Source organism: Odocoileus virginianus, unplaced genomic scaffold (assembly GCF_023699985.2).
Source record: "Odocoileus virginianus isolate 20LAN1187 ecotype Illinois unplaced genomic scaffold, Ovbor_1.2 Unplaced_Scaffold_10, whole genome shotgun sequence".
Lineage (NCBI taxonomy): Eukaryota > Metazoa > Chordata > Mammalia > Artiodactyla > Cervidae > Odocoileus > Odocoileus virginianus.
In genome coordinates, this window is record NW_027224272.1 from 727,997 (window position 1) to 742,685 (window position 14,689).

The 14,689-nt window shown below is 36.7% G+C and overlaps 1 protein-coding gene across 1 annotated transcript in view; it reads right to left on the reverse strand.

Annotated features, from left to right (window-relative positions):
* Positions 1-14,689, reverse strand: part of CFAP47 (cilia and flagella associated protein 47) — a 491,580-nt gene that overhangs the window by 160,001 nt on the left and 316,890 nt on the right. The window contains exon 49 of the mRNA XM_020881679.2: positions 11,932-12,043. Coding sequence (XP_020737338.2) covers positions 11,932-12,043 — 112 coding nt within the window. The remainder of the gene's footprint in view (positions 1-11,931; positions 12,044-14,689) is intronic.

Below are 14,689 nucleotides of genomic sequence, written 5' to 3' on the forward strand. Positions count from 1 at the left end.
TCTAAAAAGTCTAAAGATTCAACAATAAGAAAACACAATTCAATAGGGGCATGAATAAAAGACTTGAAAAAGCATTTCAATGAAGAAGGCATATGGATAACAAGGTGGCTCAGATGGTAAAGAATTTGCCTGCAATGCAGGAGATCTGGGTTCAATCCCTGGGTCAGGAAGATACCCTGGAGAAGGGAATGGCAACCCACTCCAGTATTCTTGCCTGGAAAATTCCATAGACAGAGGAGCCTGGCAGGCTACAGTTCATGGGGTCACAAAGAGTTGGACACAACTGAGTGACTAATACTTTTGCTTTTGTTTTCACTTTTCACATAGAAGATAAAACAAGCACAAGAAGATATGCTCAAAATTATTTATTATTCATTATGGAAATATAGATTAAAGCCACACTGTAAAATAGCATTACACACAAGTTAAAATGGAAAATATTGAAATCATTATCCCTATTTTAGTATGTAGACAAAGTGGAACATTTATACACTGCTGGTGGGAATGGAAAAAGGAACAATCTTTTTGAAAAACTGTCTAGCAGTTTCTTAAAATGTTATAAATTCAGTAACTGTGTTATCCAGTCATTCTATACATAAGTGATTTACCCAAGAGGAATGAAAGTATATGCCCATAGAAAGACATATACAGGAATGCTCATATTAGCTTTTCTTGTAATTAACACAACATGCCAAAACCCAAATGTCTATCCATAGGTAAACAGATGAACAAACTATGATATATCCATTCTAGGGACTGTTACTCAGCAATAAAAGGAATAAACTATTGAAACATACACTGTATAGATGGATCTCAAAATAATTATGATGCACAAAAGAAAACATTCAAAAAAGGGTGCACAATGTGTGATTTTATACACACACACACACACACACACACAGTGCTGTTAAGATGCATATAAAGCGACAGAAAACAGATAAATGGTTGTCCAGGGCAAGGGTGGCATTGGGCAGAAGGAGAGCAGAGGCAAAAAGATTAAAAATGGAAAAAAAAAAAGATTAAAAATGGACACAAGGAAACTTTAAGGGGTGAAATATATTCACTATTTGAATTGAATCAATGGATTCATGGATATATATATATATATATGTTGCTGTGCTGTGCTTAGTCACTCAGTTGTGTCCAACTCTTTGTGACCCCATGGACTGTAGCCCACCAGGCTCCTCTGTCCATGGGGATTCTCCAGGCAAGAATACTGGAGTGGGTTGCCATGCCCTCCTCCAGGGGATCTTCCCAACCCAGGGATCAAACCCAGGTCTCCCACATTGCAGGCAGATTCTTTACCATCTGAGCCACCAGAGAAGCCCATATACATACATTAAGTCTTCTCAAATTGTACTTTGAATATGTACAACTTACTGTATATCAATCATTCTGCAACAAAGGTGTTAAAAATACACTGTGTGTTTCACATATTATACCCACCACTTCTAAGCAGGATATTGACAGAAACTGAGAACTGTCACCCCAAATTTGAAGTATTGTATAAGCGGGATGTGTTAAATTCACAGCCCCAATGAGTATCTTTCTAGCACTAGGCAATGTCATGTGCAAAGTAATTAATACAGGATAATTAATGAAGGCATCCTATTTAAATAGCCAGAAGACTTGTATATATCTATCTAACTAAAATCTCTATGTACATCTCCTCTTGTTCCATAAAGTCATGTATATTTCACTGATATCAAATATAAATGTTTGCTCATTTGTGTGGATTCACTGCATTGTGAAGGTGGCTTCTTAAGCCTCCATGAAAAGTCCTCATTTATTGTTTATTTTATTTTCACTTTATTTCTATGATTAATTCCTGCATGAGATAAAAATGAATTATAGCATTAAAAGTATCCTTAGGCCCCATCCACAGGGTAAAAAGAGAGCAGTCACATTTTATAAAACTGCAGAATGTCAATAGGCAAGTGTTCAACACAATTTGCAAAACTTTTTGAAGTAGTTTCATGTTAAGAAAAAAATATTTAAATACAGATGGCCAACAGGCACATGAAAACATGTTCAACATCATTAATTATTAGAGAAATGCAAATCAAAACTACAGTGAGGTACCACCTCACACCAGTCAGAATGGCCATCATTAAAAAGTCTACAAATAATAAATGTTGGAGAGGGTGTGGAGAAAAGGGAACCCTCCTACACTGTTGGTGGGAATAAAAGTTGGTACAGTCACTATGAAAAACAGTATGGAGGTTCCTCAAAAAACTAAAAATAGAGTTGCCATATGATCCAGTAATCCCACTCCTGGGCATATATCCAGACAAAACTATAATTCAAAAAGATACATGTGCCCCAATATTTGTTGCAGCACTATTCACGATAGCCAAAACATGAAAAGAACCTAAATGTCCACTGACAGATGAATGGATAAAGAAGATGTGGTATATATACACAATGGAATACTACTCAGCCATAAAAAGAACAAACAATGCCATTTGCAGCAACATGGATAGAACTAGAGATTATCATATTAAGTGAAGTAAGTCAGAAAGACAAAACCATATCATATCATATCACTTACATGTGGAATCTAAAATATGGCACAAATGAACCTATCTATGAAACAGAAACAGACTCACATACATAGAGAACAGACTTCATGGTTGCCAGTGGGGAGGTGGGGTGGGGGAAGAATAGAATGGGAGTTTGTGGTTAGCAGATATAAGCTCTTATATATGGACTGGATAAACAAGGTCCTATTGCATAGCACACGGAACTATAGTCAATATTCTATGATAAACCATTATGGAAAAGAATATTTTTTAAAAAAGAATATGTGTGTGTGTATATATATATCTCAAGTATACTTCAATAAAAGAAAAAAATTAAAAGACAAACAATGGTTTTAAAGTTTTGGAATTTCTGAAACTTTAACCCTGTTAATTTCAATAGGTTATGTTTAATTTCTCATATACTAGAAAGCCTCTTTGAAGGATGCTTTGAATTTGAAAATTTTCATATAAATGTATGAATAAATTATTTACAATAAATCCCTCTCTCTGAGATTCTTCAGTAAAAGTTTTACCTGAGAAAAGGCCGTGACTTGCTAATATATATATAGTATATATATATATATATATATATATATATATATATATATAGTGTGTATATAAATCAGTAGTTCAAAATTCAAATATGAAGTTTTTAACCAGAATATCATGGGGTAGATTCAGTAGCCACTACAGCCTTCTTCTAAGACCAACCTGAACTTATATTCAAGAAAGCATCTACAGCCTGCCTTGCATTCTGAGGGAGAACTATGTCTCTGATACATGATCATCAATTATGAGTGAATGTTGTACCAATTAAATGTGGGTTCCAAGGCAAACACTGGAATCTCAGGAGTGTCTTAGTTTGACAGAATAGATGCAGTTTCCAAATTTATGCTTTTCTCCAAGTCTGTAAATCTTCCTTGTACTCGTATTTTATTGCACTCCTCTTATTGTACTACTAAGCAATTTAAAAACTATTTTAGAAATAATTTTTGAACTGTATTACTTTTTCCCTTTGATACTAACTGGATACCTGCTGCTACATGTCAGGTGTTGGTCTGCAGGCCAGTGTTAGCCTGGCACTCAGAGGACAGAACATCCTGTGCAAAGGCTGAAAATACTAAATTTGCCTCCTTCTTTGATCTATTAACATGTATGAATTTATCTCGAGCCTATTATATGAGTAGACCTTGAGACTAGAGTTAATACTGATTTTGACTTTGGGGTTGGGGCAGGAAGATACATCTAGTGTTCACAAGCCTCACCCAGGTTAATCCCACTCAGGCAGGTAGAGCTTTTATCAACTATCAGAGCAGAGGCTGTCTGGGAAAGCAGAGATAGGGAAAACTAAGAGGAGAGCCCAGAGGACCATGAGCGGATCCAAACAAACTCAATTCATTCTCTCTGCACTGCCTCAAGGCCCTGTTTTTGCAAACCATTTCCTTCACCTAAAAGAACATGAAAATGCTTTATGGCATTTACAACAGCCAGCATTTGTTTTGAAATACCAGTGGCATCTAACTGGTTTTTATGCTCCTATAACTGTATAGTCTACAACACTGGTGGGAATAAGCCAGCGAGATCCAAATTCTATTTCAGCCAAGCTTTTGATAGAACCGCCTCTGGCATTTTCAATGAGATCAACTAGGAGAGAGTGGAAACAAAAGAAGCCCTAAACCCTCCCATATATCCATATCATGTTAGAGAATTTTCAAAAATGCAGTTAGCATATTAAATAAGGGTGATAAATATTAGTTTAAGACCTACCAGATGAGCACTTTTCATATATCTCCATTTTATGCCCATAACTACCCTGAAAGTTTAAGTATTACCTATATTTTACATGTAAAAAATCTGATAATCAGAGACGCTAAGTATACTGCCAAGGTGCCCAACTAGAGAACAATGTAATTGGAGATTGAAGTCACATGCACCTTTTGAACATGTTCCTTTGTGACCCAGTAACAGTAAGATAAGAGATAGCAAAGTAAAAGATGTGCAATTCTGCCATTGCAATGTGGCAGTTAGCAAGAATACACTGCCCAGACTTTAAATAAAAAATGCAAATTTAAATAGCACTGCTCTTGCTCAGAGTCACATTCTGAATATACACATGACAAGCAGGCTTCTCATCACATACAATATTAGAAATCAAATTTTGAGCTGAATTTGTATTTCAAACTGGTAATACATCTCTCTCTAGAAAGTGTATTATGTCAGAGAGTAGTGGGGTGCCAGCTATAAAAACTAATCCTATCTTGTTTAAACATAGGCCTAACATAAGAACTTTGTTATGCACACATTAAACACTTTGTTTTGACATTAAGCAGAAGTTCACTGAACAGAAATTTTTAAAAGTCTTTAGCAAAGCTGACTAAAACCTCTTTGCAATCATTTGGAGGAGGCTTTCTTGTGCCAATGTCATGATAGATCTCATTCCAGCATAAGAACTTTCGAATTGCAAATTTGCAGAAATAAATCTTAGCTATAATTCACAGTTGTGTTGAACTGAATAAATACAATCACTTTTCAGCAAGGGAAAAAGCACCTTCAGCTGCCTTTGAAAAAAATACAGGGTAATTGTGGGCTACCTCAAAATTATCATTACCTACTTTCTGGAGCAATCAGCCTGTCAAGGGTCATGGATATAAGAGAGACTAAGGCCACTTTATCACGAATGCTCAGGGTAGAGACTAAATTTACTAACATGACTGGAAACCATCTTAAAATATGGATTCTCAGCATTTAGTTTCCTACTGTAGAATAAAAAAAGAATAGTATTGAACTGTGTCCATGTAGTATGCTAAACAAATACTTGACACTATAAATGAATGGTTTATGAAATGTCTTTTTTTAATGTGTATTTTTAATTGACATAAAATCTACATATAACATTAAATTAGTTTTAGGTGTAAAAATCTTCTTGTTCAACATTTAGAGGTCATTTTGGGTCACCATGCCATGATTCACATACTAAATTATTTCAACCTAATATTTGTTCATAAATTTAAATGACTAATCCTGGTGAACTTCTACAACTCTTAGACAAAGATAAGATATTCAGTATCCAAATATTCCCCCCATCTCACCCTTTTCTTTTTTGGTCACAAACAAATGGTTTTCCCTGGTGGCTCAGTGGGTAAAGAGTCCACCCACAAGGCAGGAGACACAGGTTCAATCCCTGGGTTGGGAAGATCCCCTAAAGAAGGAAATGGCAACCCACTCCAGTATTCTTGTCTGGAGAATCCCATGGACAAGGAGCCTGGCGGGCTACAGTCCACGGGGTCACAAGAGCTGGACATGTCTTAGCAACTAAACTACCACCACAAATGTCATTAACAATTGTAATGATTTCTAAAGACTTCTTCCCGGGAAATGAAAGCATGTCGCTCACAAGAAGGCATTCATAAGGGATCACTGTGAAGTCTTATACTTACATTAAATAAATCAACTGCACAAGTTAATAAGATAAAAGCTGCTTAAAGATAAACAGGGATCGCCATTTCTATGATATGTTGGAAGAGATGTCCAGAGAATACCCCCTCAAATGAAATTTTTAAGTTAAACACACATACAAGCTAAGAGAGCAGCAATCCACTGCAGTGAGTCATCACTGAAGATGCTATCTGTCCTGGAATATGGACTACTTTGTGGTAGCCTGGAGTCTTGTGTTTTGGGGTGATAACTGGGAATATGAAAACCAAACTGCCACAGAGCTCATGCTTGCATGGTTTGGGCCCAGATTTCACAAGCCCCAAATTAATTATTTAGCTTTATAACTCTTCATTTCTCTTCACAGAAAGGGGGCCCTAGAGGCATCCCTACAAGTTTAGATAGTCACCTGTCTGTTAGTAAAATCTGCTTTCTAAAGTTATATTATGACCCTGATATTCACAAGCTGGAGCGCACTGAGCTGATTAGTGTGACATCCTCATAACAAACTCAGAAAGTTATGCCAGAGACATACATGCTATATGTAGGTTATTAAAGAGCAAATGGAATGAACTCTTAGAAAAAATGATATGTATCAAACTGTATAGTAATTAGCCTCCAACTAATAAAAATAAATGAAAAAAAATAAGCAGAGCGACCATAAAAAAAAAAACAAAACAAAAACTGTATAACCTTAATCCTTACAAGTTCATTTTCTTTGTGCTATATTAGGAGCACATACATTGTGAACATGCATGTTTATAGCCATCTTTAAATCTTATTTGTGAATCATATTATACTCTTACAATGAAAATAAATATAAGGATTACTGCTACTAAAGTATATGCTAATCACTAAGGCCTAATCATCTCCACGTAAATATTGATCTTGTACAAAAAAAATCAAGTTTCTACCTGAGACAAGTGGAAATTTACTTGCATATTTCACTACTACAAATGAGCCACAGTCTATTACTACATTTCTATATTTTGCTACATACTAATACTGTAATAATGGAGAGTAATATTAGCTTTTTGCATTCTAATGCCCAGAGAGGTCATTTTGTGGTTGTTAAGGAGAGAATTAAGCCATTATATTTTAATGTGTAGTCATTAACACATTTCTGCCTTTACACATGGTGGTTTTGTTTGCTTGACTTTGTGCTTCTGTTTCCCTTTAAGGGTCTATGTTTTCATATCTAGAGTTGACTGATTCAATATGTTTCCATTTTCCTGAAATTTATTGACACAAAAAGATAGCCTTCAAATCAAGATAGAACTGGGCTTTCCCTCCCTAACTAGGAAGTCCATCCTGCTGATGGCTTCTCTCTCAGTTAATGTTAATCACCTTTCCTTAGAGTTGCTTACTATCGTAAGTACCAGAGAAGGCAATGGCACCCCACTCCAGTACTCTTGCCTGGAAAATCCCATGGATGGAGGAGCCTGGTGGGCTGCAGTCCATGGGGTCGCTAAGAGTTGGACACGACTGAGCGACTTCACTTTCACTTTTCACTTTCATGCATTGGAGAAGGAAATGGCAACCCACTCCAGTGTTCTTGCCTGGAGAATCCCAGGGACGGGGGAGCCTGGTGGGCTGCCGTCTATGGGGTCACACAGAGTCGGACACGACTGAAGCGACTTAGCAGCAGCAGCAGCAGTACACTTGACTCTCTTTTCTCCCTTCTCTCTTAATATTCATTCTTTATCAAAAACAACTGTGGTAAATGCTATGCTGCATCAACCATAGTCCTGTTCAGGAATGAAGGACTTATTTCTGTTGCTACTAGGAATGACACTGGTAAATGACCATCTGGTCAAACCCTCTTCAGACACTGACTTGAGTGGAAAAAGCAAGCCTCCTCCAAGGTCAAACCTCCTTCCACATGTAGTCCACTTTTCAATGACTAATCATCACACAGCAGCATAAAGGCCCAGTCCCCTTCTCCTAACTTGGGACAATTCCAAAGGACCATCCCAGCTTCAGAGAACCCAGTGAGTTGACTGAACGCCTTTACTTGGCCTGTCCGGAAACCCAGCTCTTTCCTCTGCTCAGTATTATCCTTTCTTACCTTTGCTTTCACAAGTGTTGATGACAACACATTCCCTAATACATGTCCTATACGCTCATCTCCCATCCTAGAATCTGATTCCCTTGAAACCTAAGCTGTAAAAGCATCATTTTACACTGTCACTTTACCTGAAATTTTCCTTCTGTTTTTTAACTCACTATCATTGGACTTGTTTGGTCTGCCTTCAATCTTCATTTAAATGGTCAATATTATCTTTTTGTTCCATGGCGAAACAGGCATTCATATTAAAACCTCCATGTGGGCACATATGAAACATGATTGTAGCTCACTTCAGGCTGCTGTCATAATTCTAAATCCATCCATTTTTAAAAATTCTTGCCTATCAATCAGTATGCCATGACACCCAGTATAGTATATGTCACCTATAACTCAAGTGACCCACGAAAATCCCCTCTGCAGACAGCTCCCATACACAATGGTCTCCTATGACTTTTTTCCAGTGGGGATTCACTGCCGTGTAATCTTCCCTAAGAACAAACATTAATGATTGATGGAGAGGAGTTAGAGGATGTTTACCTCAATTTGCTTGCCCTTCAGCCTGACAATTCTCTCAGAAAGTTACCAATAAGTTTCCCCAGGTCTCAGCAGTAATTTGATATATACCTTACTTTTTACTGACTTTTTCCTTTCAGCATCTTACTTCATTCAGTCAGTGTGCTTTCTGTGATCACCTCTCAAATAGACTACTTGCAATTAAACTCTTCTCTCAGGGTCTCCTTTCAGTATAAGAGGCACAAATGAATATTGAGAACTGGTCAACCAGAGTATTACTAAAGTCCACTAAATGCTCTCAGATCTATCCACCCTGTCTTGTACTCCCTATCTGTATTGTATATTATGTCTAGACTTTTCTTTCTAAAACTCAGTTGACTCATGCCCCTCAGAAACCTTCAATGGCTGCAACTGCAATAAGAGGTAAAACAAAAATTCCATACCACAAAGTCTGCCTGTATTTCTAACTGTATGTCACTCCGCATTGGCTGCCACAAATACACACTCCAGACATACCCCTGCTATTCATTATTTACAGAAAATATCTTTTCTGTGTTTTCAATAAGGTTGTTTCCTCTGCTCTGCTCACCATGTTGGCTGATAAGTCCCAGCTCAAAGGTCCAGCTTTAAGGTCCAGATCAAAACCATTATCCCCTAAGAAACCCTCTCAGACTCCCACTGTTAGGGTTAATGTTTTCCATTATCAGTGCCATGTTTAAACTTGTGGTATATCAAAGTGTACCTTGTACTAGATGATTTATGGATATGTATTTCCACCACCAGATACGAATTCCCAGGAGGCAGGAGCCACACAATATTTATCTTTGTATCCAGCAGTAATATTTGAAATAATTAACAAACCTATATTCCAGCCAGGGTCAATCAGAAAGGATGCTGGATCCAAATTCTGAGGCTTGTGCTAACCCTTTATATCTTGCTGAATTATTAGGGAGGCCGGGGGCCAAAGGGATAGGCTGTGGTGGCTAGAGTTCAAAAGTTACATTACAGTGGAGTTCAAACAATTAAGGATTGCCAACATATGAGGAAAAGCATCTGTGAAAATATTTTAATGAACAGAGTGTAACTGGTTGAAGGTCAGCTTTGTTTATAACTACTATACTCATCAAGACTCTCCAAATTATAGGCCTTTTGTGAATAACTGTTTATATAGTTAAGTATAGAACTAAAAACATGCACAAAGTTTTCAAGACCAGTGATACACACAGACACACAGACACTGACGTACTTCTTTAACCAGTACAAATAGGAACATTCTCACATATGCATGAAAATTTTAGTCCAGTTTTCTTTATATTACAACAGATTAACAACTGTTCTGAAGCAATTACATCTCCACTGCTTAAAATGTTGTAGAAGCCTTCCAACAGTAATATCAATAAAAATGGAGCTTGCCTTCTTTACAGGCTCAGCCTGTCCAAATCATAATGGTAACATTAATTCAAATCTAACGGACTGCCCTGGGAAGCACAATCATGAAAATGTCTTGCAAATATTTTTCAAAATTATAAAGCCTGCAAAGGCTCTTGTGTAGCCAGCAATATTTACTAATTCATTTCACCTAACAATATGCCCTGAGGTGCCTTTAATGTTTCTAAATTTCTTCTAAAGTCCTTCAAATCAGCATGCTGAGTCTTTATCCGATGAGTGAAAATGTTTTGAAATTTGAAAATATGTTTTAAAATTTTTAGCATTTCTAAAATGCTGCCAAAATCAACAAAAATGACTATATAAAGACATATTAAATCTGATTATTTAATTTTTCTTAGCTCTATTTCTATAACTTTAAGAGTCTGATTCATGGATCAGTGGCTCTATTTTGCTTAATGGAGTCATAAACACTCCTAATTCAACAACATTCTACCATTTAAAGTTCCTCTTACATTTCTTCTCACACATAGCAGACCTTACTGCCTTTTATAGGACAGGAAACTCAAATTTATTACCTATATCAAAAATAATAATGGCAATTCTGAATGACTTGTTATCCTTTATGAAAGATTAATCAAAATTCTAAAACTAAGGAAAAGCTATCATTAAGACTGTCATTTAATGATGAGAATAAAAACTGAAATTTATATTTCTTAAAATCAATTAAAATCTTTTGAATTATCATAAAAATGGCAAAAAATGCTACTTTATTGAAATGCTTGAAATAGGCTCACTCTAGCTCAAAATCTACGTATTACATGGAGAATAGTAACAGGTTTTGCAAAGTCAAGTGTCTGAAAAGTGATGGGAAGATTTCATAAGATGCTAACAGCTATGACTATGGTGACATGTGGGGTCAAGCCAATTAGAAGTAGAGAGTGAGGGGTGGGTGAGTTGGCTTCTTCACTCACAGAATATTCTATGACAGCAGTAGTAACTGGATCATAGTGGTTGCCATTCTGAAATTTCCCTCTGCTTGTTAAAGGCACTGGCATTCAGCCTACTCTCTATGTGCTTTCTACACTTTTAAACTGTATCCATTTACTAACATTTAAATAATTTCCTCAACAGGATCAAACCACCATGGGACACTAAATTGTCTTCCAAATAGAACAGTTATTCCTTTGATGAATTACAGTTCCTCAGTTATTCCCTGTTACTCTTCTATACTTCCAACCCCTCTTCCATCAAAAGCTTTGTAGAAATATCCCTCACTTCTATTCCCAAGCAAGCAACTCTTTTCAGGGACCATCAGGCAATTCGTATAAATGGATGCTTTTGTTAGAAAAAAAAAAGGAAGAAAACTTCACATCTACCAAAGCCTTTAACCTGTTTTTCATGTATCAATTAAGTATATTATATGTACATGTTTTTAAAATACCTAGTCTTATGAAGAAATTCTCATAGGACACTGTCTGGCTCATAAATTGGTATAACTATTTGAAAGTACTTATTCCAATTTTGGGGCTTCTCTGGTGGCTCAGATGGTAAAGAATCTGCCTGTAATGCAGGAGACCTGGGTTCGATCCCTGGGTTGGAAGATCCCCTGGAGAAGGGAATAGCTACCCACTCCAGTATTCTTGCCTGGAGAAGTCCATGGACAGAGGAGCCTGGCGGGCTACAGTCCATGAGGTTGCAAAGAGTCAGACACAACTGAGCAACTAATACACACACTAATTTTAAATGTTAATGCCTTAACTAAATATTTCTACTTCCAGGAATTTGCCCTACACATTCAAATAAATGGACAAGAAAGCATAGCACTATAGATGAAATGTATGCCCCAAAGCACTGATTATTTAGAAAGCTAATGACTTAAATAGAAAACTTAATTTCCCTCTGGATCATTTATTAGAAACAAGAAATGTAAATTACTTTTTAATTTCTTCTCATCATGCATGTTTTCCAGTATGGTAGTTAATAATATTTTATTAACAATTTTCTTACCTTTGAATATACCACGCTTCCAAGGGCACACATGTAGAATATACGGAACTGTGTTATCAGGGTCTATGGTAATGTCTGGGTTTCCCCACACTATCGGAAGATCTGAAGATACCTAGAGAATACAATAACAGGAATCACATAATGTCGACATTTCCATGAAATTAGTATAACAAGTTAAAGCATAGAAAAAGCTGAAATTTAACTTAAAGATTTTCATTAAAACTGTACACTTTTAAATGAAAAGCAAGACATATAATATAGACATATAGTAGAAGAAAAATCGGAGACTTATGGAAACGTATAACACAATAAAAATGTTTATTTTCTTTTGCTACTGGTAGCAAGATCACTGATGTTTATACAATCAGAGTAGCTTTTATAGGCCATGCATAAGTTTATTTATGCAATTTGATATACAAAAGATAAACCACTTCAATGAATTTCTACATCAATATTAATACAGTATATAAATATTAATATAATCAATATTAATATGGCATATAATATTTAAGCAGCATCTGACTACAACTGTTGTTGGCTAGATTCAAGTTTCAACTTAGTGAGTACTTTCATCTTGCTCCCCTCCACCATTCTGTATAGGCAAACACTAATCTACTTTGTCCCTCTATAGATTTGCCTATCCTGAACAATTCATAAAAAAGAAATCATACAGTATATGGTCTTTTGTGACTGGCTTTTTTTCACTTAGCATAATGTTTTCAAGGTTCACCTATGTTGTGGTGTTTATCAGCACATCATTTCCTTTTTACTGATGAATGGCATTAAATCAATATAAAAAACACATTTTGTATATCCATTCATAAGTTGATGAAAATGTGGGGTGCTTCTGTTCTTGTCTATTATGGATAATACAGCTATGAAACCATGTAGAAGTGTTTGAGTACACATAGATTTTAATTTCTTATGGACATATATCTTAGAGGGGAACTGCTGGGACATAGGATGCCCAATCTTTTAAATTATTGCTTTCCAAAAGTCTTCTCCAAAATGGCTGCACAATTTTCCTTTCCCACCAACAATGCATGATTGTTCTTATTTTCTCTACAGCTTCTCTCAAAGGTTCTTGTATATCATTTTTATAATAGCCATTCTAGTGAGTGTGAAGTGGTTTCTCATTGTGATTAAGGAGGATGTCAAGGTTGTATATTGTCACCCTGCTTATTTAACTTATATGCAGAATACATCAGGAGAAACACTGGGCTGGATGAAGCACAAGCTGGAATCAAGATTGCTGGGAGAAATAACAACCTCAGATATGCAGATAACACCACCCTTATGGCAGAAGGCAACTGCACAATTGCACTCATCTCACACATTAGTATAGTAATGCTCAAAATTCTCCAAGCCAGGCTTCCACAATATGTGAACTGTGAACTTCCAGATGTTCAAAGTGGTTTTAGAAAAGGCAGAGGACTCAGAGATCAAATTGCCAACATCTGCATCATCGAAAAAGCAAGAGAGTTCCTGTTCTATTTCTGCTTTATTGATTATGCCAAAGCCTTTGACTGTGTGGATCACAATAAACTCTGGAAAATTCTGAAAGAGATGGGCATATCACACTACCTGACCTGCCTCTTGAGAAACCTATATGCAGGTCAGGAAGCAACAGTTAGAAGTGGACATGGAACAACAGACTGGTTCCAAATAGGAAAAGGAGTACGTCAAGGCTGTATATTGTCACCCTGCTTATTTAACTTATATGCAGAGTACATCATGAGAAATGCTGGGCTGGAAGAAGCACAAGCTGGAATCAAGATTGCTGGGAGAAATATCAATAACCTCAGATATGCAGACAACACCACCCTTATGGCAGAAAGTGAAGAGGAACTAAAAAGCCTCTTGATGAAAGTGAAGGAGGAGAGTGGAAAAGTTGGCTTAAAGCTCAACATTCAGAAAACTAAGATCATGGCATCTGGTCCCATCACTGCATGGGAAATAGATGGGGAAATAGTGACAGACTTATTTTTTGGGCTCCAAAATCACTGCAGATGGTGACTGCAGTCATGAAATTAAAAGATGCTTACTCCTTGGAAGAAAAGTTATGACCAACCTAGACAGCATATTAAAAAGCAGAGACATTACTTTGCCAACAAAGGTCCATCTAGTCAAGGCTATGGTTTTTCCAGTAATCATGTATGGATGTGAGAGTTGGACTATAAAGAAAGCTGAGTGCCGAAGAACTGATGCTTTTGAACTGTGCTGTTGTTGAAGTCCAGTTCCTTGGACTGCAAGGAGATCCAACCAGTCCATCCTAAAGGAAATCAGTCCTGAATATTCATTGGAAGGACTGATGTTGAAGCTGAAACTCCAATACTTTGGCCACCTGATGTGAAGAACTGACTTGTTAGAAAAGACCCTGATGCTGGGAAAGATTGAAGGTGGGAGGAGAAGGGGACGACAGAGGATGAGATGGTTGGATGGCATCACCGACTCAATGGACATGAGTTTGAGTAAACTCCAGGAGTTGGTGATGGACAGGGAGGCGTGGTGTGCTGCGGTTCATGGGGTTGCAAAGAGTTGGATACAACTGAGCTACTGACCTGAAGGATTAATGATGTTCAATATCTTTTCATGTGTTTATTGTTCATTTGCATGTACTTTTGGGGGGACTGTTAAGACTCTTTACACATTTAAAAACTTTGTTACTTGTTTCACTATTAAATTGTAATAGATGCTTATATATTCTAGAAATAAGGCCCTTATCAGATATCGGTCATGTGGATATTTTCTCTCATTC